The sequence below is a fragment of the Nesoenas mayeri genome (assembly GCF_963082525.1).
Source record: "Nesoenas mayeri genome assembly, chromosome: 5".
Classification (NCBI taxonomy): Eukaryota; Metazoa; Chordata; class Aves; order Columbiformes; family Columbidae; genus Nesoenas; species Nesoenas mayeri.
This window is the reverse complement of record NC_137548.1, coordinates 34,276,265-34,303,394: the sequence shown is the minus strand read 5'-3', so window position 1 is coordinate 34,303,394 and position 27,130 is coordinate 34,276,265. Positions and strand designations below refer to the sequence as shown.

The 27,130-nt window shown below is 33.9% G+C and overlaps 1 protein-coding gene across 1 annotated transcript in view; it reads left to right on the top strand.

Moving 5' to 3' along the window:
• FMN1 (formin 1) overlaps positions 1-18,096 on the top strand; it is a gene marked incomplete at both ends in the record, with an annotated part of 135,459 nt that extends 117,363 nt beyond the window's left edge. Inside the window, 4 exons of the mRNA XM_080345247.1 lie at positions 1,737-1,788; positions 4,931-5,080; positions 16,929-17,013; positions 18,052-18,096. Of these exons, the coding sequence (XP_080201373.1) occupies positions 1,737-1,788; positions 4,931-5,080; positions 16,929-17,013; positions 18,052-18,096 (332 nt within the window). The remainder of the gene's footprint in view (positions 1-1,736; positions 1,789-4,930; positions 5,081-16,928; positions 17,014-18,051) is intronic.
• Positions 18,097-27,130: the final 9,034 nt, after the last annotated feature.

Here is a 27,130-nt window from a genome sequence, read left to right as displayed (position 1 = left end):
ATTAATGTAAGTGTAAACTTTGTATGTTTCTTCCTAGAAATCACACCTTTTCTTCTACTTTCTATTACAAATTAGAATTTCTTTCCTCTATATTCCCTTATTCTGTTCCTCCAAAATTAAAAAACAGTAAATCAGGTCTTAGCACCTAACTATAAATATAGAAGCATGTTGTTCTTGTTAGTTATTGTGTTCTTGTTCATGTGCAGAGATTTGAGGATATTCAATTTCTGTTATAGCTATGTTGGGAAATCTATCTTGCTTAACATTTTTTCGTGTCCTTAAAAAACAAGAAAGAAATTATTAATGTAATCATAAAGTGTACAATTTTATACACAGTTCAGCTTTTATCCATCTTTACTTTTCTGTATGTAATTAAATTAGTATCATGATGAACCATCAGAACTCCAACCTCTGTTCCCTACCTTAATACTATCATATGAAAGAGCTGTGGAAATAATTAATTAGTATAGTAGGCTAAATTTAGCAGAATTTCTCAGGAGCCTGAGATGAATACAACAGAGCAGAGCTGCCCTGTCTATTTTGATTGCAGCTATCTTGCCACCGAGATTCGAGGCAGAGAATTTAATGGTATAGAATTAATTGTTTTCCCTTCAAAGGGCACACAACATTGTTTCTGGCTTTTGCCAAACTGAAATAATCTGAATAAGAATTTCCAACAGACTTGCCCAATATAGGTAAGCATATGAGTTGAAATGAATTTGTTTTCTTAACAGAAAATGTTCTGAAGTAATCCAGTTTTTAAATTATTTTAACTGTCTTTGTACAAACCTCTGTTTCAGTAGCCTTATAATGAAATGGAATAATTCAGGATCAGTTTCTCAGTGACCTTGTCTGTGAACTCAAGTTTGTAACTGTATTTCAACAAGAAAATACACTCCTATAGACAGAGCAGCAGAAAATCCAGATCTTTGTATAAAGAAGTGTCTGAATTCTGTTTATATTAACATTTGCACTTATAGGATTATTCTAAGGTGGAATAGGAATAACATTTTCACATTAGTCTTGTTTTACATATAGGGTATTCTTCTGCAGCTAAAGTTGCTCCACTGTATTAAGAAGAATTGATGAACATTTTGTGAAAAAAACTAGGGCTTTTGCTTGAGTATCCAGCTTAGGAAACATTTTCAAAAATAGAGAATGCCCATCCTTTGAAAATTAAATCCTTTAAGTAGTTTGTGTGAGCATTCTGTAACAGGGGGACTCAGGTTCACTAGCCATATTTCACACTCTTGGCTGCTTTTTCAAAAAAATCATGTACATACCATACATTTAAAACTTAGTACATGTGTTTTCACTTTCCAGCTTCCTGAACAAAATGTGATAGTGGTGTAGAACAGTTGGTGTTAACTATGTTTGGTACCTGTTCAATTGCAATTGAACTTCCAATTATTTGCACTGCAAAAACAGATTTAAATTTGTAAGTTCTGGTCTGCAACAATAAAGAACCATATACAACAGTTTAATTATTTACTTTTTATTCCGATTAATGTCTACCACTATATTTTATAGTATGGATTTTAAACGACTTTTCAAATCTAATAAATTGTATTGTACATCAGAAGCATTCATTTAGGTTCAAGAAATAAATAAAAATCTAAAATTAGCATCTTTAGTGTACAACTTATCCAATTTTGAATGTATAAGATGTTTAATCTGTGGAAGCTCTAAAACAGTAAGGCAATAATTTGTCTCTTTGAAATGTTTTTCATTGGCAGCTAAAGAAGAACGTAAAAAAGAAGAGAGCAGTTTGGAAAATGCACAAAAATGGTAAGGTTTTTGCTAGAGTTTTCTAACAGTTTATTTTGGTCAAAGATGTTACTGATCTTAGGAATTACACTAAATAGGAAAAAGGATCTGTACTTCAAAGAAGTAATATGCTTTCTGAAAAATTCTTATGTAGTCTTCCAGGAAACATTTGAGTTGAATTTTTAGCCAAATGATGTACGGTGTTTGAGGTTTTAACTACTGTCAACATTGAATTGAATCAGTATTTTACAGAATATTGTAATAATTGATTAACTACTTAATGTGTTTCATCACTGAACATCTTCAGCACTCAGGCTATTGAACACAGTGTACTAAGGAACTAATGAAATCCTAATGTTTTTATTGCCTGAATATCTCTGCCTTACTTAAGCCAAAGGAGGCACAACAGGGGAAGAAGTGGCAGAAATATATTTTTAGATAGATAGTATAATATTTTATGTTAGTATTTCTAATAAACTTTGTTTACCGAATGATAGTTTTGTGACAGTGAAGGATCTGTCTTTAACCTTGTTCATGTTACCTATGGAACTGCTATAAATCAATCAATAAATCAATAAATCAAAATTCTTCATGGGCACCAAAGCCAGATCTGTGGTAATCTGGGTTTTTATGTTACTTTTCTGAGCCCAGAGTCACTCCAGCTAGCTGAGGCACGTAGGTTAGTCTTCCCAGGCAGTCAAGAAAAGAGAGGTGGCCACCTCCCAAATGCAGTTCAAGTCTCAGGTGAACTGTTTCCTTTTGCTTGCAGAAGATGTCTGAATTGGCTGAAGCAGTGGCTGACATCAGCTGGGGCTTTACCTCTTAATTTCATTTGTCAAGGGTGGCTGGCTTGTTTGCTTTCTACCTAGCTACAAACCTACCTTTTGTAGTGCAGTCTCTTTCATATTCTACCTGCTTTGTAGCCTTTCTGGAGCAGAGTAGACTCTCCAGGGTGTGGATGGACACTTAATTTGTAGTTGGCTTAGGGCATTAGCTACTTGATACGGACTTTGGGTTTTTCAGTTGCTAACTAAACATCCATTTAAATTACTGCTAAAAAGATGTGTAACATTTGAAAGTTAGAAAGCAGCCTGGGAAGCTGGATTAAGCTGGGTGCAAGCAAAACAGTGCTACTGGGGGAGGGATGAAGATGAAACATGAAGAGGGGGTCAGGAGTGTCAGGATGAAGGCAAAGTGGGAGAGAGGGTGCAGAAATTCAGGATCCCAGAGCATTCGGAGACAACTGTATCAGCTGCAGGCTCGGATGGAGAAGGGTTCTGTTAAGAAGGAGAGAGCACGATGTTACTGGGGCTGCTGTTACATGAAGCGAACCTGAGAAGAGAGTTTCTGGTCTTGCAGTTCCTGGCTCAGCTGTCCTGGTCAAGGGCTATGAGCAGCTGAAGAATATTAAGCCCCAGTGAATGTGATGGAAATTATATTGCCCAGTAGACATAAACTGTTTTAACCATGTGATTATGACTAGGATAATTTAGTATTTTTAGGGTTTGAAATCCCAGAATGTTTTACACAAATATTTAAAGCTGTATTAGTTTTTTCTTTATTTATTTATTTTCTCTTTGTAGTGTCACTACAAGGCTCTTTGACTCTGAATGTTATGGGCTTATTCATATTTCCTTGTGATTCCTTTACCATGGATCACCAAATAACTTGAAATATAGTCACGTTTCATGCAAAACCTATGTAAGAAATTTTAAAAGTTAAGGTTATCATATATGAGGATTTTAAAAGCTATTATATTACTAGCTCACCTTGAGTAATGTGTGATATCCTTCAGCGTGTCCTAGAAGGTGTATCCATCTTTAAAGTATCAAAAAAACAGAGCATACTGGCTCATGTGGCTAAAATCCAAGCTTCTCTACTTTGAGGGTAACTGTATTTTTCAATGGTTACTTTATATTCTTAAAGCCTAGCGAAATGCTTGAATCTCAACCTAAGGCAAAAACCTTGACCCTAACCTTGACAATTTCATACCAAAAAATGTAATGTGTACTATGCAAATGCAAGTATGAGTTAAGAAAGGAATATTCGATGAAGCTACATCTGTTGCTCAAGTAACATCTGTTGAATAGTTGGGAACTCCTTACAAGTCTTTAAAATACCTCTTATTGATTTTATTTTCAAGATTTACTCCTCTCTTCTAGTTTTAGGACCTATTGCTGACTATAAAGAAAAACATATCTCTGTTTTGCTTAAATAAAATCAATATTTCAAGAAAAATCAGTTGTTTTGAAATATGTTGTTACCTTTCTCTTTAAATTACAGTATTATTTTTCATAAGTAGCACCAAATACCAAATATTTCAGGACTTTTGCATCTATTTTACAGAGAGAAGTGATTCAACTTTTACAAAAGTGAACGTACTTTTGTTTTGCTTAGATAAGTCTTAATGTACTTAGTCATGTGAATCATTCCATTTTATCTATGCAAAGCAGTGTCATAAAGGTTAAAAATGCACAATCAGTTAAAATGCTATCAGAATTATTGTCTATAATAAAAAATATACTGTATAGCTGTATAGCTGTATAGCAATTCAGTGGCCACATTATAAAATAAAAAAAAAATTAAGATATTGGCAATGTATTTTCACAAAATTAATTATCTGCTAATTGACATGCATGGAAGAAGATTATTTACTTTCAGTAAAAACTTTGCAAACTGACTATTGTCACTGTTTGGCTTTTTTGTTACTACTCCCAGTTGTCCCTAAGTACTTGAAGGTTATCTTTAACCAAACCTGGAGACCTTTTCCTGACTTGGCATGTAACACCTCCATAGCCCTTCAATAAAGACAATTGGGAGAATAAGATCTTCATGGAGTATTGCAGAATAAAATTAAAGAAATAGATATAGCATTTCCTGAAATGCAAGAAGTCAAGTTTTTCTCATTAAGATTGAATGGCCACGATTTGCCTGTATGATATCTCCCTATGATGGCTCATGACACTAAGTCCTCCTGGGAACAGGGTACATGTTGAAAGGTTACTTGTACTCAGCATGAATTGCTGCTATGATTTCCAAGGCTAAGGGGAAGTTATGGTATTATAATTACCAGCCTTGACTACTGAATCAGGAACCAACCCTCAGAGAAACTGTTTCCCCAGTGGGCTCATGTGTTGACAGTTTTTTCCCCCCTCCTTTGTAGCTTTGAAGAAACAGTGGGATACTTTGGGATAAAGCCAAAGCCTGGAGAGAAGGAGATCTCACCAAACTATGTTTTCACGGTGTGGTACGAATTCTGCAGTGACTTCAAGACCATTTGGAAACGAGAGAGCAAAAGCATTTCCAAGGAACGGTAAGGTTCTAATAAAGTCATTAATACCATTTTAGATGTCTGGGAAACTGTTCCTTCTCAAACCCAACAAATTATACTCCTATATTTCACAGGCGTCATTGTTTTCTTTCAGAACTAATGGACATCAAGGAAAGATTATTCCCTCAGGGTGTGTAGGAAAATTCACCAAAGGCATGCTGTCCCACAAAAAGATAAACACATATAATCTGATAAATTACACTTTTGTAACCCTTTCCAATTACTAGCTAGTAAAATGAAAGGGGAGCTGTGCTAATTTGTAACAGATTGCTTCTCTGTGCATTTTCATGTTGAACTAGCCTAAATGAGGCGATATTGCTGTCGCAGACAGTACAGACAAATAAAAGTGAATGCTTTTCCAGTTAATATACTGCACTTGCATCAAAGGGAAGCCCCAGAGATTCAGGCCACACTTAGCACAGTGTCGAAGCCCCACACTGAATTTACAGCACTACTTCTGACTTCTGGTGTCCTGCTGAGGACATCAAACTGCTTGCTGCTAAATCTCACCACAGTCTCCTGATTTTATTAGCTAGAGTGAAAAAAAAAAAAAATCACACCCAAACCCTTCAATTTATTCAATTTTCTTAAAGAAGCTTAAAAGAAAAAGCAATTCCATTACAAGTGCATCATGCTTACCATATCTCAATTCATTCTAAAAGACCCAGAGAGTGGTAATGTGGTCATGCTTTGGAAAAAAATTGATTAATCATTTCCAGCATGAAATATAAATCCAGGTGCTTATTACAAATTGACACAGATTTAGAGAAAAATGCCTTTAAAAGTGTTAGCAAAAGTATTATACTCCTTTTACATTTTCCACTTTACTCCAAATCAGTGCGTCTTTTAGATTCATGTAGAAGTAGATTTTTAAAGGACAAGATGTAGAAGTTATATATTATCAACTTTATCAACATCATTTTACAGATATTACAGATTTTAAACACTTGAAAGTGGTAGCTTTTTTATCATCTGTGCTAGGATTAGATTGATTGTAGAAGCCGACAGCTGCAAACATTTACAAAGACTCTTTCACATCTCAATCAATATACAGATTTGTTTTGAAATAAAAAGTCAATAGCAGATTGCTATAATCATGATAAGGATCATCTCAGGGATATATTTTCTGCTGAATCATGACTTACTTTTGTTCTCAAAGCAGTTAGGAGGCATAGAAATTAACTACCCAAGGAAAAAAAATACCTAGACCATACATCCATTCCTTTTTATTTAATTAACACCTTGCTGATGGCATACAATGATTTCTTCTAACAAACTAATTTTAAATGCCTTGTAAATGTTTTAACAGTGCATAACTTCTTAAACTTTCTTAATACAATACTCAAGAAATCTTTGTCCGTAAACTGCTATATGCTTTCCTACTGGGCTGAGGTGAGAACTTCTCATGGTTTAATAAATATATAGATAAAATTACAAATGAAAATACAGCACAGATGTATCATCAGCTCCTTTGATGAATACATTTATTCCTATTCATAGATGCAAAGCAATAGAAGTAGCATGAAGATACCCAGTTACTATAACACTTCAAAGCACTGACACTTGCTTTTTACAAAGTTTCATTAATCTCAAAAGGACAATTCATTGTCCTTTACATTCAGAATTTGGGCAATTCTTCAAGGAAATGAGCTGCTAAGCTTTACATTCAGAATTTGGGCAATTCTTCAAGGAAATGAGCTGCTAAGATAAGGAGCCTTGTGTAATAAGTAAATTAGAATGAAAGAAGAACTGTATACATCATCCTAAATTGTTTTGTAATAGGCTATTGAAAAGAACATCACAAAATCAGTATATTCGAATGATGGAAAAGATATTTTAATCACCTGAAAATGCCCTGTAAAGTCATAACCATTTAAGGGTTCTGTTTTACAAAATATGAGACGAACAGTTGACGTGCTGCTGCACTTGTTTGAAAGCAAGTAGAGTCATTGTGCACATCAGTAACTAAAACCCCTAGTATGTCAGGAATGGACAGCTGTCTTCCTTAACTGGCTAATTAATTGGATGCACTATTTGTTTTGCATTTTTAAAGATTGTAATTTAATTAAGAAAAACTGTTTATCATGAACCAGTTCTTTTGTTTTGAAGGAAATTTTAAAGAGGAAGAATTGGAAGCACAAGTCAATATTTTCAAACTTGGGTTCTGAAACCGAGGCATTGATATCTTTATGTGAACATGTTTACAATTGGATTACCCTTCAGACTTCAGGAAGAACTGCAGAAATTCAGCATAAAATGTGTCTGAATTAGCTAGGCACAAAGATACCCCAAAATGGATTTCATTGTTTGCATTTATATAGGAATGTTAATAATGGATTTTAATTTGTCTCAAGAAATATGGCTCAGAAAATTCAAACTTTAATGATGATATGCAGAATTATCATTATGAAAAAGTATCATTAAAATGTATTAGCTTAAAATTAATAGTAGAAAAACAGGTCAAAAGACCTATGATTCCAAAATTAAAATGTTATACTCAAAACTAACTTCTTTGCATTGTATAACAAACAACTTTAAAAATCTCTGAATTTCAGAAGTAAATGACAGCCTCAGCTGCAAGAGCCTGTTTTGTCTAAAACCTACTTGGCTCCCAATTGTAGCACAATTGCAGACATCTAGTTAGATTTCTGTGAGACTTTTTCTTAAAGTAAAGGAAACACTTTAACTGAGCTGCCCTGTGTTTAACCTACCATGAAAATAAATTAGCTGCTTCCAAAATATAGTTGAATCATTGTCTCTTTCCTGGACAAAATTTGCACACCATTTAGGAAAGCAAGACAGAGTTACAGATAGATAACTAACCATGATATGATGAAATGTTACGATATTATTGATATGATATGATATGATATGATATTATTGATATTATATTATATTATATTATATTATTGATATGATATGATATGATATGATATGATATGATATGATATGATATGATATGATGAATGAATGACTATAGACATTAAATGCAGAGAATTTTCAAAATCAGATTCCTGGTAGGAATATGATGACAATTTTCTTTCAGACGTAGTATTCCCTCAATACAAGAATGCAACTACAGTATGATAAAATTTGCTTCAACAATCACCTCTTCATCCCTGACAAACAGCTTAATGTAAATGCACCATAATATTCACCAAACATGGGAAACTTTTGTTTCGTTTTGCCTCAAAACTCAGTTTTGTTGTTGACAGTTTTATAATCTAGTGTGTCTGTGCATCCAGGTACATCAACTGATATTATGATCTCTTCTGTTTTTAAAATACTGTGATGATAACTGAATTGAAGACTAAAACAAAGGTTTGGGGGTTTTTTGGCAACAAGGCACTTTTACCATGGTAGTTTACATATAATTCCAATCTCACTTCCTTTTCTTAGACTACTAATTTTATCTGCAGTGGCCATGTCTATGAATTCAGAATCAAAACAAATATTAATTTATAACAGTTTAAATACTTGAAATACATATGATTGTCTATCTATAAAGCTAATAAAGCATTTACCCTCTGTCAAAGTACAATTTAAGAGGTTATCCTAGACAACTCTGAATATAGGAAAACAGAATAAAACCAGCAAAAATACTAAAAGTTTGCAGTGAGTAGTTTCATCACAAACTGTGTGTTTTACAACAGAAATGTGACAAGAACTATCATTATGTGTTTATGGGTTGTACCCTTTTAATATGAAATAATTAGACATAAAGAGATTTATTGCTGTTAATTTGACCCACTGCTTACACCGCAAGGATTGCTACAATAATTACTAAATTAGGCCATATTTTTCAGATTGAAAATACATAGAAATCTTATAGGTCAGAATTCGGAAAAGAAAAAGAGAACTGAAGTTTCAATAGCTGGAGAAGACATGATCATTATTCAATGAACAGAATTATATACTTTATCTTAAAACAACAGGAAAAAAGTCTAGGGCTAATAGGACCTTTTATGAAAGGTCCTTTTTCATAAATGCTGTCTTTATTCTTGAATTTCATCTCTAGCACAAAACATGTTGATGATTTTAGCTTAGTCTTGTGATTATTTTTTTTTGCCACAAGGGCAATAACAGGTTCAAAAAGCAGAAGCTCTGACTGTAGCAGTGTGGGTGGCTAATGACAAAGATGAAAGTGTCCTAACAAAAGAAAAAACACTGAACAGTGTCCAGTTAATTTTTGTTTATATTAGTAAATCGGAGTTGGCTATAGCTTTCTGTCCAACTCTTCCATTTATTAAATATAGAACAAATTTTATTCATTGTATCTGTATTTCTGCACAGGAAAAGAGTAAGTCTGAGGAATCCTTGTTTGGTCATAAGACATAGAATATAAATTGCAAAATCTCTTAGCAATGCTGCCCAATACAATATTTAATACTTTTAACCACTGATTAAGCTAATTATGGCACTACCTTGCACTTAACAAATGGCTGAAATTTGCCAGTAGCACTTGCTGCAGAGGAACTAATGAATTATACTTTCATTTTCAGTATCACAGTGAGCAAGGAGGAGAAATAATCTTTGGTTCAAGAGATTATATCTATCTTAGAAGATGAGGTTTATTTTATAGTTTGGTTTAAAAAATGAGTTTCTCTTTCAACTATTGTATGTCGTGTATATGTCACCTCAGACAATGGGAGTCAGTAAAAGTGTATATTTGCAGACATTTTGATTGATTTATACCATGATAGAATAGTCTGAGCATTAGTCAAGCACTCCAACATAGGGTATCATCCAGGTATCATACATCTGCATGTATTATAAAAGATGAGCGTAACAGATGTTGTTTATTTCATTTTATATTAAACTTGTGGTCTAGTAAGGCCAACTGACACAACAACACAAAGGAGTTTTAAGGAAATATTCGAAAAGACAATGTATTTTTGAGAAAATTTGATCGATGAGTCCTACAGCATTACCAGGCTAATCGTTCACTGTTACAGAAAAGCTTTTGGAATTAGTTTAAGCTAATTGTAATTGAGTGAAGAAAGAGAAGGTGACATTCTACACGTCCACATTCCACATGCATTTTGAGTACATTTGAGGTGGCCAGTTTAGCCTTTGTAACAGAAAGATAAGGTATCTGATACATGAAAACTAATGAAGGGTTGTACCAAATTGTTAAGCAATGCAGAAAGAGAAAAAAAAAGGCAGGATTTTTACACATTTATGAGGTTAAGGTGTAGCTATGGGGCAAACTGAGGAAATAATTTGAAATTACAGTCTCGGGCTGTGAAACAGAGATGGCTATTTCCCATATAGCATACAGCAGATTTGGCAAAGTGCTATATCAAGGCCCTTGCTCTTGGAAAGAAAATAATGTTTCTTTTTAGATGTTATTAGGAAAGCACCATATGACAAAACAGAAAACATCACTGAATCATTAAATGAATCCATGGTTATCCATGGTTCTTCTCCAAAACGATGTGGTAGAACTAGGAGAGGTAAGCATAAGAGCACTCAGGTACAGAATAGCTTCTTCATAAGGAACGGTTTAAATCAAGGGGAAATCTTTGTCTTCAAAGGACCCTACTGAAAAGGACACTATAGGGATCTGTACAAACATGAAGGGTGAATGACAAATAGTCCTTACATACCACATCTATAACAACAGTTGAAGAACATCATATGAGATTAGCAAGTGGCTGGTTCAAGCCCAAGGCAGTGATGCCTCTTTACAGTCGGAATACTTAAGCTGTTGAACACTTTGCCACAAGATGCCACAGATGCCAAAATTTTGCGTTATATCAGAATGGTGACAGTACAAACTCATATTAGAAAAATCTGTGAATGTTACATATGAAGAGAGTTTTCAGCTGTGAAAGTATGCTGGGGATTTTCACTGTATACTTTGGTTGTCCTTATGTGTTCCTAGGTATCTGCCAGTGGACAGCTCAGATGGGCTGAAGCATATTTTGTATCTGAGTTGGTGTAGCCTTTTTCTACCTATTGGCTTTTCTTATGCACCAGCTTCTCTAAAGGCACAAAAATAGATATATTTTTTTTCTTGTGACTACAGAACTAAAACTTCTCACACACTTTATAGAAATATCAAAACACTGCCAGTAGATCCAGAAAAATAGCGTAAACAACCCTAAAAATTCTGTGATTCTGTGAAATCAAGCTTATTAGCAATTTGAGATTCAGAGACAAATTCCACTGATAATATATGTTTTACTGTATTTATACAGATTTAGTTAGTGAACATTTATTCTAAATGTAATCTAAAGACTTGATATCTAATGACCAAGTTCTTTCCAGAAGATTTAAACCTGAAGGCTTGGTCAGGCAATTGTATAGAAGTGGAGAATGTTCAAACTTAGTAGTCTGTTATATGATTCCTAATTGTGAAGGTAACAAATAAATCTATAAAATCATCTGCGAGGTCAGGTAATACACAGGCATCTGTCTTCTGAAACATTGAGACTGAAATGTAGCCTGTTGTATTATGTGGGCTAACTGTGTTTTCAGGAAATGGTGCTGTTACTTAAGGATTAGATTTTGGGCTGCAAATCCAAATTATGACTAAGAGCAGTAAGGCATGTAACACATGAAAGGAATTTGAGCTATGGGGATGTATCTTAGTCTGTCAAGGGGAGTCACTGTTCAGCTGTGTTAAGGATCTGGATAGGGTATGCAGCTTGGCTTTAATTTGAACAGTTGATGTTGACTGTAGCTTCCCTTGCTTGTTCATCTCCACCCATATCTGAAGATCCGGGTTTCACAACAATTCCTATGCCAACACAGTCTTATGGGAGAAGTTTGAACTTAAAGTCATGGAAAACTCAGGTGGCACAGAATTGTCATTCCAAGCTATTTCATAACCCACAGCTACCCACAACCCACCAGCTGCATGGAAGGAGCTGTAGAAGCGCAGAGAATGGATTATTCCAGAGTATCAAGAGGCTGAGAGAGAACCAGAAAATTTGGTCTCTGTGTTTGCAGACCAGCAGAGCATGAACATAGATGAGTAGCAACTGGCTTGATTAGAAGGGATTCTGATTTTCCTAACTAGGGACTTTAGGGCATGGAGCGTGCCAACTCACACCTTCTTCTGTCTGACTTGAATGGGAATCAGGGGTGAAAACGATAATGAGTTTATCTGGTTAGTCACTAGCTTGATAATATCTTTTCCTGTAAGGAGAAAAAGTATTTTCATGAGCTTATGAAGGATACTTTTAATTAATATGGGCTTATGTTCAGATTTTGATTCTGTGTCCCTAGTTACAAAATAAAAATAACAATTTTTAATAAAAATGTCTTTATTTTTCACTAATATCTTCTAACTTAAGAGGCCTGGATTGTGCATCCAATTTAAAGAGGAACTCAACACCTGCCATGTAGAGGCAGGAAAAATCCAATTATATTCCCATTGCTTACAGTAAAGATCCATATGTGGTATTGGAGTCACAGTTCCCCTATTTAAAAATACATTGTTGTGATAATTTCATTCAATTTTGTTTTCCATATTGTGTGGCAAGATCTGTGGTGTGATTCAGTTATTTGACCATAATTTCTGGTCTCTTTGTCCTCTGTCCTCTGTTCAAAAGTGTCCTTGTCACTATTTTTCTAGCCTGATTTACTACACTCTTCTATCCCTTCTTGCTTTTCTGTTTTAGATATACTTTTGTTGATTTTTCTGTTCCACTTTCTTCCTTCTTGATTTCACATCTGTTAGATTCAATTCCAATTTCTCTTCCATGAGATCTCTAAAATATGGCTAGACCAGTGTGTCCATCCATGCTATTTTGTACTGATACAGGACAAAAAACATTTCATCAAGTCCACTTCTTTGCACATCTCCAAACTTCCCCTCATGGTCATGTCTCTGCAAGTGTCCAGTTCATGTGAGCTGCTTCCCTGTACATTAATTCACGCTACAAAAACTTGGAAGAAAGGGGTCTAGAGTGCCTGGTAGGATGCTTAGTTCATGTTGTCCAGCCAACACCTGTGGGTTTTAAATTGTGGAGCTTTGTCTCAGGTCTTGATTCTGCTACTGTTTCTCCAGGATAAGGTTATTGAGGTTATTGAACTCTCTGAATGGTTTCCCTGCCTCTCTAGGGAGCCCTTTTGCTATCTAAGATTCTGCATCGTCTCCCAACTTCTACTTGGTGGCCCATGTAACACTCAGGTAACAAATGAGCTTAAGTAGCAAGACTGAGTAAGCATTCTAAGCCTATATTTCATAAATCTCACCCCTCAAGTAGCATTGCTACAATATTACTTAGTCTAGTAAATCTACAGCAAATGTTTTAGTAGTGTTTTTCGAAGTCCTCTTTAGATGTTTTGTTGGCCCTTACACTGAACACAAGTCTTAAGTGGATTTCACATATCCTGAAGTGTTTTTTCCTGTACCTATTATCCCCATTCACAATGGAACAACAGTAATAACAAAGTCATTAAATAAGATTACAATGCCTGTTTCTCCATCTGTATAGTAATTACAATTTAGATGTCTAAAATTCTTTTCTATTCCACCTGATTTCTATAAAGTATTAATGTTAAAGTTAGCCACCTTCGTTATCATCTAATATAACTGCAGTTACAAGGAAGAAGGGAAATTTAACAGAATATTTGTTTACCTTACACTTTGACATTCTATTACTTAGTTTTTGTTTTACTTCAAACAGACTTTGAACAAGTAATTGATGAACAATTAAAAATAGTCGAGGAAGTTTATACTTTTATAAGGAGAAGTTAAACAATTTACGTCTATATAAATTCTCATAAACTGCAATTAATGCCTTAACTTTATAACAGATGTAATAGTTTATTTTAAGTTAACTAAAAAGGATAGTACGTTGTGTGGTATATCTGCAGATTGGTTAATAATATATATGGGTCTAAGGAAAGATCAGAAGATAATTACTAGTTTAGTTCTATCATTTTGAATATGCTTTATTTGTAGTTTTCTTTCTGTACCTTATCTCCAATTTTACTTCTAATTTTAGTATTCTTCTAATTTTTGCTATTTTAATGAAAACTATTCAGACAAAGTTATTATATGATTTATTGAAAAGGGAAATTATTTCTGTTTGTGCTAAGGAGAGGTGTTAGATTACAGAGTGAACAGAATAGAAGCATACCTTTGAATTAACAGAGTTTGTCTAGTCACTAGCTAATCTTCTTTCTGTAAGTGATCTATTTGGTTTTACTTATCAGTAAAATGTGCATACTCAGTCAAATGTGCATACATTCAACTTTAAATGCAGATGAAGAATATAGGAGGTGTTGAAAGTTTTGATAGAAAACTGTCAAAGCTTTAATGGAGAATTAAAACCATGTGTTCATATCTAGGGTGTTTTTAATGGAAGTAAAATAATCTAAAAATATGAAGATTAGACTTCTGCTATTAGCCTTTTTTTTTCTTTAATGTAATAGTTTTCATGCCATTTCATTTTTCTCATTTCAAGGATAGTGCTTCCATACACATTAGCCAGTTTTAGTGTCCTGTCCATGTTTAACAAAGAATTCTTTTAATTTATAAGGCACCTGTACAACCTTGGTGCCATGTGATTTTAAAAAGTCCCAAAGAATCACATTCCTTTTAAATTATGCACTTATGTTTCTGATAATACCTGCTAATCTTGTCAGTCATATATTAACAAAGTGATGTATTTTTCCCTAGGTGACTTAAGTGTAATATATAATTAATCTGTCATTTTTATGAGCCAAATATCACATGATTAAAATGATGTTTGTGAGCTGCTTTATTTTTATTTTGTATTCCAAATTATGTGTTCAATTTTTTTAAAATCCAGGTTTCCTGGAAACTGTGCAAATATGGGATCAGATACACAGAACCAGGCCTAAATCAGTGACAGGCATAATTTCCTTTTTAAATCTAAAAGTTTATAAACCCTAGAATTCTCCCTTCAGATAAAAACAGGGCTCTAAGCATTTAAATAACTATTTGGAAAACAATCCCAAGATGAAAGAGAGTATGATTGAAAATGTGCTCAAAACAGGGAAATATTTAGAAGCTGATCCCTCACTGTGATTCTGCTGAACCTGAATACCCCCAGTTGAAATGTCATCATCTTTGCATAAACTTTGTAGCTGTGAGGAATAGCCGCTGTCCATTGGCTGCCCTCGTCCATCATTAAGAAGTAAACTGCTCTGATTAATGGAAAATTGTAAAAAACATGAAATGATATGTTGCCACTTACTTGTTTGCCTGTAGAAAAAGGGAACACTGATTAAGTTTTTAACAGACTTCAAATATTATTCAAATTTTAAAATGTACAGAACAATAATTCCATATTTGTGTATTTAAGGGTGTACTTACAGCTTGACTCAATGGTGTAGCTAAGCAGTTTTGAAAACAGGTTTACTTAAAAGTAGTTTAACTGTTTCCTCTTGTTCTAAAGCACTGGAAATAGAGAACACCAATAACCACTCAGTAGATGCTTCTAAAATGCATAGCTTGGAGAAAGACTTCTAGTTTACAACACTGAGCATTGATAAACACAACAATGAACCTATGAATATGTTCCATATTTTTAAAATAATCTAATTTGCTGCTAGTATTACAGCAAGGAAGAACACATCAGTAATTACAGCTATAATCCACTTTCCTTTTTGCTTTTTTTCCAAAATTCCTCAAAAATTGAGTGTGTCGAAAGCGGTTTGAACTGGACATGGTATTTTAAATACTTTTTAACTGGACATAGCAATTATTTCTGCCAGTGGGAAAAAATAAATAGAAGAAAGTAGAATTTTTCAGTTCAAGAGTGCCAAGAAATGTCGTGTTTATAGTAATAGACTGATTTGGTGTGCATTAGCGAAAAATGTTTTGCTGAGTTCTCCTTGCTTGTAAAAATTCTCTCGCAACTCCTTTCCCTCTGCATTTTGCATATAGAATTGTGAAGTAGGTGTTTATAGCATCAACATTTTAAAGTCACTGATATCTGGGCAGATCCTGTCTTAGGAGTGCAAAGAATTTTCTTTCCCCTTTATCACTGTTTAGCACGTAATTTCTCCTGCCCTTTCCACTGCTTGTAATAGGAGAGTCAAGTCCTTTTTGGTTAAATTCTCTGTTTCTCCTCTTCCTCCTGATTAAACTGCTGAATGTGTTCTTCTTGTTAAATTCCCTCAGAAACAAGGGTTCTGTACACAAGACCGTAAGAGCAAAAGGCAAGAAACTGAGGAATCAGATCCATGTTCTTCTTTCCCTTTATCTCAATAGTGCTTTTAGTAAACTGGTCTGGAGTTGCACAGAAGCCAGCTTTATCCCTAGACAAAAACCTTTTCTAATTTGCCTCTCTTCCTGTCACATCAGTGAGGCTGATCAGTCCATTCCATGTAAAACAATGGGGAAAACATTAAGGAGAAACTGGCAGATGCTTCCATTTCAAGGTTTTCAGAGGAAATACAATGTGTAGCCTGGCAAATGGCCTACTAAAATAGTACATTCTATATACACAAGAGATTGAGCCAACTAGCTTTTGTTTTCTTTTCAGAGGACTATCTTCTGGCCTTGACACTGCAGTATTTTTGGTAGGAAATATACTCTATAAAGCCCAGACCCTGCAAGAATCTCTATTCATCTCTATTCAAAATGGTTTGCCTGGTCACATTTTCAGTGAGCAATACTGACATACTGTCCTTTTGCTTTTGATTTTCTCTATTTTAAAATGTGCTCTGATCTACTTTGGTACTTTCTTAAGTACCTTTGAATAGTATAGCAGTCCATTAGACTAATGTGGCTAAAATGTTGGGGTGATGGTTCTTACAGATGGAGCATATACCAAGCAGAGCCAGCACAGCTTTAATTTCTTTGAATCTAATAATGTCTTTTCTATGTATTTTGTTTCAGAATTAAAGTGGCTCAACAATCAGTAAGCAAGTTAACTGCAGAGAAGAAAGTTGAAACGAAGAAAATAAATCCTACAGCTAGCCTGGTATGATGTGTTTCTCAGTATGACATTCAGAAGGATTTTTGTGACACTGTTCTTGTCATTGAGAATGATGATGTGTTTCTGCTGTTGCTGAAGTGTAACGTAACATGTTTAGTTTGGGCATAGCAGAGTGGTTTTCTTCCCAAGGAGAAACCTTTAAGCTTATGCCGTATGGCAGTCCAACAGATAAGTTTAAAACTTAGTTTAGGTATGCCTAAGTGTGGCTGTGCTATTTTATACAGCAAAATATGGTAAGAGCTGCTTTTCTGGTTTCTTCTCCGCTTCCACTGAAGGTTCTTGTATTTTCTTCCATGCTGTGTAGGCTGCATACATTTGCCCAATCGCCAAGTGTCTTGTTTTTTTCAAAAGCTTATGAAATCTTGTTTGCTGTATCGAATAATGGTAGAAGGGATTAAATCCCCATTTTGTTTCTTGCTGTTTCCCAGGTTTTTTTATATGACAGAAAAAGAAGACTAATAATTTACACTGTAGATAAAACCTTTTCTGTCTCTGTGCAAGGCACACAGGTTAGATCAGTATTTCTTAAACTGTAGGAAGCAAGAGACTAAGGGAAGAAAATGTGCATGAAGGAATCAAGATATCTCCATTCCCAGCAGAGCATATCAGTTGCTGGGCAGGCAGCAGAGATATGAAGGACTACACTTGTTTGGGTCACTAAAAACATAATCTAGCTAATGTTAAATTAGAGCCTTTATGTCAGCAGAAATCATTCCAGACAACAGGACGTATTAGACTCACCTGAATTGGAAATGTATCTGGTTTTCTGTGGCTCCACTGGTCTTCACGGAGCTGCATATTTTTAACAGTACACAGTATTTGACAAGTGTATAACTAAAGAAAGCTCAGTTTCTCTACAGTAAGTAATGACCTGGTAATTTCTTTTTAATTAAAGAAAACTCTAATGTACTTTGCCTCATTTAGTACTTCTCAGTCTTCTAGATCAAATGCTCATGGCAACTTGAGAGGAGGTAGAAATTATAGACAAGAATGATAGTAAAACTCTTTCTTTTTCATTCACAGAAAGAACGATTACGTCAAAAGGAAGCCAGCGTGACGGCCAACTGAAAGAAGAAAGATAAAAATGATAGTGTACTTCATACCTTGCATGTTGCTTTACTACATCCATGGCCCAGGGAGCACCTTATATTAGATACTGAATTGTGCTTTTCTAATCTGTTCCAAGACAATCCACTAAAGACTTTTCAGTTCCTTCAGAGGAGTTTGTATATTCAGTGGAGGGAATTCTAAGAAGGTTTTTACATGGGAACTAAAAATTATTTTCTGTAACTCTTCCTTACATTGCTTAAAATGCATCTGGTTGTTAATGCTTATTTAAAGTACTCTGTGAATAATGCATTAATGTGGAAGAGCTAAAATGAGCATCGTGGATGCTAAGTAATGACTAACAACCTGTAGGTTATTTACAGGGCTTTAGGTAGATGAAAGCAAATATGCCATTCAGCTCACAAAAGACTATTATATCATACTTTTTGTTACTTCAGCAGTAACTGAGGTAAAATTGACTGATTCTAAATAATTTCACAGTGTCTAAGTATTGGATGCATCTTTCTAAAACTGATTAAAAGTAACTATAGATTTATGCTGTATTTTGCTATAAATATTTTTATAGAAGCTCAAGCTTATGCCATACTTTAAAATGGAAGCAATATTTTGCACATGAAAAGGAATAGCTTCAAATTATTTAGTTTTATGATTGATGGCATGACTGATTCATTATTTTTTATGGTTTTAACCTAACATTTCCTAAATTTTGCGCTTCAAAAGAAAAATGTATGTTTTTATTACAGTATATATTGAAAATATCAGTTCCATAAAATGATGGTTTTATTAGTCATTATTCATTGAACTGAAATACAATGTCTCTATGAAGCTACACATTTTCCATTCTATTGAAAGCTTTCTTTTAAACAGTTAATATCTCCCTCCAAAATATATTATGCAGTCTGCTTTTGTCCCCCTATATTTGTATGAAGAATGTGTCCAGCATACATACACACACACACACACACTTCTATATATAATTTTTAAAGTAAAATGAGGAAGAAATAAGAGTCTCACTGTCCTCTTGTAACATTATAACCTTTGCACATAAAGTAGCACAGCCTGAAAAAAAACTAAAGAATATCCACAGTTACTTGAGGATCCTTGCTGTATTTTAGGGATTGGGACTCTTACACAGAGACCTTGAATCAGTAGCTAATTTAAGGTAAAACAGAAAAGTGATGTTTCAATACGAATAGGTAATGGCCTGTACATAGGCACAACAAACTAGAGAAAACATGATTCTACTTGCCGTCCATAAGAGAGACATCCCCTTCTTTATGTTAACGGTGTTTGAAGTTGGTTAAGAATGTAGGTAAAACAAAAAGTACAAAAAGGTTATGGGGGAAGGTATTAGTCCTTAAGTTAAAGATTTCATATATTGCAGGTTTCTTAAATGAGTACCTCTCTCATTCCTGCATAAATAAAAATAAGGGAAGCAAGATTCCTTGTATCTTTTGGAGTGTCTAGCTGCTGCAGATATCCCTTACACTCAAGATTGTAAGCATAATTCTTATGAAAGCAGACAACAATATATCAGCCAAAGTAATTTGATTTGTAGTTTGACTATTCCCATTGCAGAGAAATAAATTCTAAATATTTAAGTTTTCCTTCTTCCACCAAATAGGTAAAGTACATTTGTTTCCAATATTATTAGTGATAATAATAACAGGAGCAATCATGCTTATAGAAGCCAAAGAACAACAACAAGCAAGGCAATTCTGATGAGTGTTTAAGCAAACAAATGTTGAGTTTGATATGGCTTTCCACCTATCATGAAGATAGTGTATATTGCCATTTGACTTGATTGGGAATTTTTCGATGAAACGTTTTGCTTGAAATATTGATCAACAAGAGTAGAACTCTTTGTGAAAAAAAGATTGGTTTTGGAAATTCTCATTAGAAATATATTATGGAAATAGTTTTTAAATTATTGAAGTATCTTGTTTCAAAATTTTTAAATGTGAAGTTTTGTTTTTGAGTTCAAATTGACTTTTCATTTTGAAATGTTGAAAAGTGTATGTAAAAAGGGATTAAAATTATTGATGTAAAGCATTCCTTGATCAGATTTATAATTCCTTTTTCAGATTATAATTTTGCCAAAGTGTTGAGAATTTAGGCTACTTTTTCAGAAGATTCAAAAATGTAGCACAGAGACATTGTTTCTTCCTCATCTTCAAATCTACTGATTTTCCTTTCCAGATAGACATTGTGATTCCAGCTTCACCCATGACTTAAGTCTTCTACTGCTAGTTGAACTATTTTTAAGTGAAGAAAATAATTCACCCATACTCTTTTACTCATTCTCTCAAGACTTTAAGACTCTCTGATGGAATTCATCAGATAAATATCACATTTACACCCCTAGTGGTACCCAGAAATGTCTTCAGACAGTGATCGAAGTGACAGTGGTACACCTGCTGACCTTAACTGAAATGTTGTATTAGAGAAGAGATATTAACTGATAATATATTTCTGTGTAAGCTGTGTAATTATAAATTATGTAGATACTATAGATATAACAAGCGAGCATCAACCAGCATTCATCTTGGGTCACCAAGTGGCACCAAAAGTTTTGGTTTAAGTTTGCATTTAGCTTGGTACCTGACTTTACCATGAGCTTTCTAGTCTAGGTGGAATAAAAGGAGAGAAGAAAAAAAGAAAGAAAATAAAAAGATGGAATGGAAGTCTCTGGTACATGTCTACATTGCTGTTAATGAAGTAGAAGTAAAGAGTGGACTAAATGAAGCCAAACAGCAATAGCTAGACAGTTAGAATTTTCTGGGATATGTATTTTAAAATATGTCTACACTGCATAGAAGTCACTCTATGACTACAAAGTAGATGTGGCTTAAGAGAATGTTTTCCTGTTTTCTGTTGTGTTTTCAACTCATCTGTTATTGCCAAGCTTCTCAAAGACTCTAAAGCAAAGCACTATTAAACTCCATATTACTCAGTAGGTGCATATTACTCAGGAAAACTATATACTTTACTGATTTACAAATCGAAGTACTAGGACGAATTCAGTTTCAATGAGTAAATATCAATAATTTGTGAAGTGCTCTTTACCTTATTTACATTATCACTTACTGATTTAAAAATTAAAGACCTTTTAGCATCTCTGAGATATTTTGACTATATAAGTTATATTTTCACTATGTTCTTATTAATCTGTGAAAACTGCCCAGGTGTTATTCCATGACTAACCCATGTAAATATTTAATCATGTGGTTTATTATAGGGTTGTAACTGTCTAGATTGAATAGTATTATACTTTGGTATAATTTCTGTACATACAGAAGATTAAAGTAGAATGGATGGCATATTCAAAATCAGAGAGGAAAATAATTGAACATCTCAAGAGATTCTAGGAAGGATAAAGTTTACATAGGATTTCAACCTTTCTGAATTGCTGAGGATATCTGCTCCAACAAGATATAAACAGCCAGGGTATCTCTGAGCAGTCAAATTTTTTTTCTACATGAAAAATGAATAAAATATTTTGTTTTCCATATGAGGTACAGGGTTCTTATTGCCCTGATTTTCCAGTAAATTGTTGGCAATTTCTTTCTTAGATCTAAACATCTTTCCTAGCTGATGAATATGAGGCAGTGGAAAACTCTGCATTTACTCATTTAATAATACTATTTCTTCACTGTTTCAGGTCAATATCTTAAAAATAGATGCCTTAATCTTGTGTGGGTGTGAAATTTCAGAAACATCCAAGCAAGTTAGAACTATTCACCTCATTACAGCATTTATGTGCTTTTGAAAATCCACCTTCTTAATCTGTGTTTAGGCACCTGTGTAAACATATTTTCAGAAAATCATATCCACCTAGTTTATGCTCATTCTTGGCCTTGTCTTGATTTTGTTCAATATTGTTATGGATCTCACTCTTTCTTTGTCCCTCCCACCTCTCCCCACCCTTTCTTTTTTTTTTTTTTTTAATACCTTTAGAATTTATTAATGTTAGTTAGTGAATTTCAGGATTTGCAGTCTGGAGGGTTCTCTTTGGTATTCTTCTTCTGAAGATAAGCCTATGTATTTGTACATAAATGTAAAGAAAAATAAAAAGCAAGTTAAGAGGTAATGACTATAGTCAATAAGTTTCTTCAAAGAGAGAAAATGCTAGGGACTAAATGGTTCCTTGAGCCAGCAAGGAAGAATATATTAAAAACAAACAAACAAAAAACAACAAACAAACAAAAGGCAAACAAAAAAACCCAACTAAACAAAAAACCACTTAAAATGAGATAAATTAAACTTAGAAATAAATTCCAAACTATTAGTAATGAGGCCAGGTAACCACTGGAAGAAGTTAGTAAAGATAGTTGTGGTTCCTCCATTTTCTGATGCTTTCAAAACAGGATGGAACATCTTTCTGACAGGTTTATGTAGTCTAATACAACTTATTGGACTCAGTTCAAATGTACTTAAGTGGCATCCCATATCCATTGATTCAACAGTTCAAATAGTTTCTTTAGACAGAAAAATGTAAGAATAAGTATGTCAAAAGACCTAATAAAGTATTTTTGTCTCAGCTGTAATGAAAAGTTCTTATTCAAGCCAGAAGAGTTCTTTGTTGTGATTTTATATTTAAAATATGACAGATAGGGTGGTGTAGAACAACACAATGCAGGAAAAACATTGTCAAATTACGAACATTCATATTTCAAATGTTAATTTATTAATATCTGTCTGATGCATTTTGTAGTATTTACAAAGTAGCAAATTTATATCCTCAGGAATTCAACACTGTTTTAGAGATTCCCAAGCTAGGTCTGAGAAAACCAGCATTTTGGATTGTGCAATGTGAAATCCCAGAATTACGGAAGCACTAGTTCCTTAGTATTTGTCAAAGGTTTGAGGATATGCAAGGGAGTTTACCTTGTGTGCAGCTAACATGATGCAAAATTTAAGTAACGGTTACTCCTTTTAGTGAATTATCACATTTGACCTGTTAATATCATTAGCAAACATTTCCACTGCTCAATAGGGTTTGAACCATACCAATTTTATGCAATTGTTTTGGAGATCTAAATTTTAAAAGTTGTGCAAGCAAAACTGGTAGAACTCTTCAAAAGTACTTGGTTTTCCAAGTTTTTATCAAAATGCCTGCAAGAACTTTTCTTCTTGTTTTTTGTTTTTTTGGTTTTTTTCATTTTTTTTTCAATTAAATAATCTCTTAGAAACATTACTGTTAAGATGGATGATAGGTTTTTTCCAACTTGTTTAAAATACGATACACCTAAACTCTGTAATATTTTCAGTAAATGTGGCAAGCTTCAACTGGCTTTGAAGAGTTTTTATTTGATACCTCATAGAATTCAGACTTTTACATTAGGGCCTCTTTGTAAAATGTAAGCACTGAGTATAAGAGAACATTTGTTTTAAGAAGCAATGAAATAAAAATGTCAAACAGATAGCTGATAACTGTACCACCTTCCTGGGACGACATTATCAAGTAGCACAAGGTTTCCCATAGTGTAGAACAGCATTGTATTTCCTGTGGCTGGTTTCTGCCAGATGTCATCTTAGAGTAAATTAAAGGCAACGATTATATATATATATATATATTTCTGTTAAATTTCATTTCATACTTTGTCACCTTAATGTCATCTTCAAGAATCTAATATTGAGGTAACATGAAGCCTTTCTATAGAGGTTGATAGTGTAAGTGCTTATATATGCAAGTAGTTTTATTTATATAAGTTTTCCTGTGGCCCACAGAGTAAATAATATCCATAGAAGACATTATGGAACCAAATTCTCTTTTAGAATCCTGTTATGAAAATTATCCTGAACTATCCCAATATGAGACAAGGATTTATTTTCTGTGGTAGGATCTGCTTCAAAAAGTTTTAGAGCTCTGAGAGCTTTTGAAGGATGGAGGATAAGCTCAAAGTCCTAAAGAGCACTATCTGAGATTCATGTACTGTGTTGACTCTGACACACAGCATCCTTATAGGTTAAGCTCAAGTGACTTAAGTGGCTTAAGCTCCTCCTCAAGAGGAGCTGTAAAGCCTGTTCACTGGTCAATAGCATTTCTTTAATCTTTTTTTTAATCTGAACAAGATTGTATTTGTCAATCTGAATTACATATTAGAAAAATTGAAATGGTACATTTTCTCTGACTTTCCCCAGAGAAACCAAGCTTGTAGTTCCATATTTTTACTTTCTCATTTGGCATGCTCTAAATGCATTCCACTGTAGTTGGACAAATGCTCATCCTGGGCAACTATCCACAGATAATATGTTACAGAAAACTGTGTGGATGTCAAATAATATAGCACTATTCCCTACTGTTGGAGCATCAATAGTCAGCAAATGAACTTATATATTGTATAACACCTGATGTGTATTTCTTAGTTGTAAAGTAGTTTAAGGAATGTATTGCCATTAGCAATTAATCACTATAAACTGGAGAAAAGCCATGTTCTTCTTATAGTTCTTTTTTTTTTTTTTCTCTTACTATAATGAAGTTTTGTGTTGTGGTTATATATCTTTGAGATTTTAGGGGGAAGGTACCATTTTGTAATGAATCAAAATAGAAAAAAAGTCATAGTTCTGTTCTATACTTCTTTAAATCTGACAGGAAGGTGAAGGAACAAAACTGTTTTCATTCCACATAAAAAACCACTTTTTTTTCTGATTCCTTTTCATATGGTTATTCATTTTGTGATACAGTCTGGTGAAGGGCTGTAAAGAAATTAGAAGGTTCAGCTGTGAATCTCATTCCTTCAGGATTCTCTGCAATGTTCAAATTCAGCTAACCGGCAGGGGAAACTGCTCCTCATCACCATTTTTCTTCAGCAATTCATAGAATTCCCCACTCTCCTCCTTTTATTAAAAGTAAAGTCACATCCTTGCCAAGCTGGTTGCTAAAGATCCAAGAACAACTCAACTATTGGGTGAGGAGAAGTCAATTAACTTCCAAACCATAATAAAGACTTACGCAGCTTTACTGAGCACGAGTTCAACCCTCTTAATTCACCTAAGTTGAACACAACTCAGTTTCAAGGGGTTAGGCAATTGATACAGCATTTTCATGGATTTCTGTTACTTACCATTTTACATCAGGAAAGCCTGTCTCTGGGTAGGGGGCAGAACTTATGCATTTAGTTGGACGATCGGCCTCTGTGCTATTCCAGACCAGAAGTATGTGTGATACACATATCTGAGTATTTTGCCATTACATTTATACATATTTTCCACCAATTATGCAGGGACTGAGTACAGACACTCTGTAACGTATCCAAAACGAAAATGATGGTTAAAAAAAAAAAATATTTTTATATATATATAGGAGCCATATAAATCTCACTATTTGTTTCTAGCCAATTTTCATTTGAAGATGTGCATCCTCACATAAGTTCCTGTTGAAGTGTTGGGTTTTGTTGCCCAGGAGCAAAAGAATTAGTTTTATAGGTTTTTTTAAATCTATATTTATTATAATGACACTTTATTTTTTGGGGGTATATCAGCCTCAAGAAGAAAAGCTGCCCCTCTCATTGTACTGACCCTTTAGTCTCTGAAGGACAAATCTTAAAGCTTCACCATGTTCAGAAGTTATAGGAAGCAAAAATGGAAAAATATTTTGAGAGGAATCAGAGTTGGCCTCTGGAAAGTAGGATTATAGTATGATTTTCAACTTTCATTTAGTTATTTTGAATTTTTTCTTTGTTTTCCTTTCCAGTAATTTTGAGTTGAATAGTTGCACTGTTGAACATTATTGTTGTTGGTTCTCTTCCCTCTCTCGCTATTACCCAAAGCTCTCAAAATACAGGCCTCTTTGGCTGGTTAACTTCTCTTTGAAGATGTAGCAAAACAGCAAATTCTCTCACATTGCTATTTATATTCTCTATGTACCTAGCAAGTTTCACAGACATAACAGGGTTTAAGTCTCTCATGTCCATATGGGATTTGCTTTAATAAAAATCTGTTTTGCTTGAATGTTCACACATGTACTCAGCAGCTATATATTTGTTGTCATTTGAATTAATCTCAACTTTGCATTTTTCATGCCACAGAATGTACGGCAAAAATAATGGAATATTAGTATAGTTTAGGTTTTTTGGTTTTCAGGAGTCAAACTCCTTTGGGTAATTCTTGACTAAATATGCTATAATTGTCCAAAAAGAATAAGCTAAATAGATTCAGGTGTTTTTTTTCCCTCCTTCTCATTGTAATTATATGTGTGTGTGTGTGTGTGTGTGTGTGTGTGTGTGTGTGTGTGTGTTTCTACTATGCATCTGAAAGTTTACTTTTCTCAAAAACAGTATGTGCACATGATTAACTTTGTAAAAGTTACAGTAGTGGTATGGAGTATTTATTTTTAAACTAAATTCTTAAGGAACCATTGACTGTAAATAAAAGACTATATTTTCCTCCTCAGTATTTTTGTTCATCTTATCAGTTGTATTTTTGTATGCAAAATCTACTTTGAGATACTGTGGGTTTCTCTGTTTAAATAATTCTGTCTAAATAATGTTTTATATTTACACTGCTTTACTGATCCAGTTAATATTCCAGGTTCAGTGTGCTTGTTAAAAAGATACACAATATTTTGGGGATCTGCAATGAACTCAAATATGTAGTTTACTGATTTAAATTTCATGAAGATATTTTAATAAATGTTGGGAGGGGTTTGCATCTGAAACAATTTGTACACACGTCTGGGGATCTGGATGTTCTTTTAGTTCTCATGCCACTTCTGGCAACTTGTCACATTTCCAAGTACATAATATTGAAAAGCTCTTCAACGCTTTTCAGTAACTCAGAGCATACTGCCCACAAAATTATACTAAAATAGTATCTCAAAGGTAAGTATCATTCATGTCTCCAGACACTAATACCTAGGTTTCACTATCTAAGAGGAAAAAAAAATTCTATGTTACATTGTAATTTTATCAATATTTTACGGCTACTTTTATTACTCTAGACTGATAGCCTAGGAAACCACACTGTAGATCATTAGAGATTTTGTTTTTCAGCTTCTCTACAGTCAGCATACAAAGCAATTACCATTTAAGTA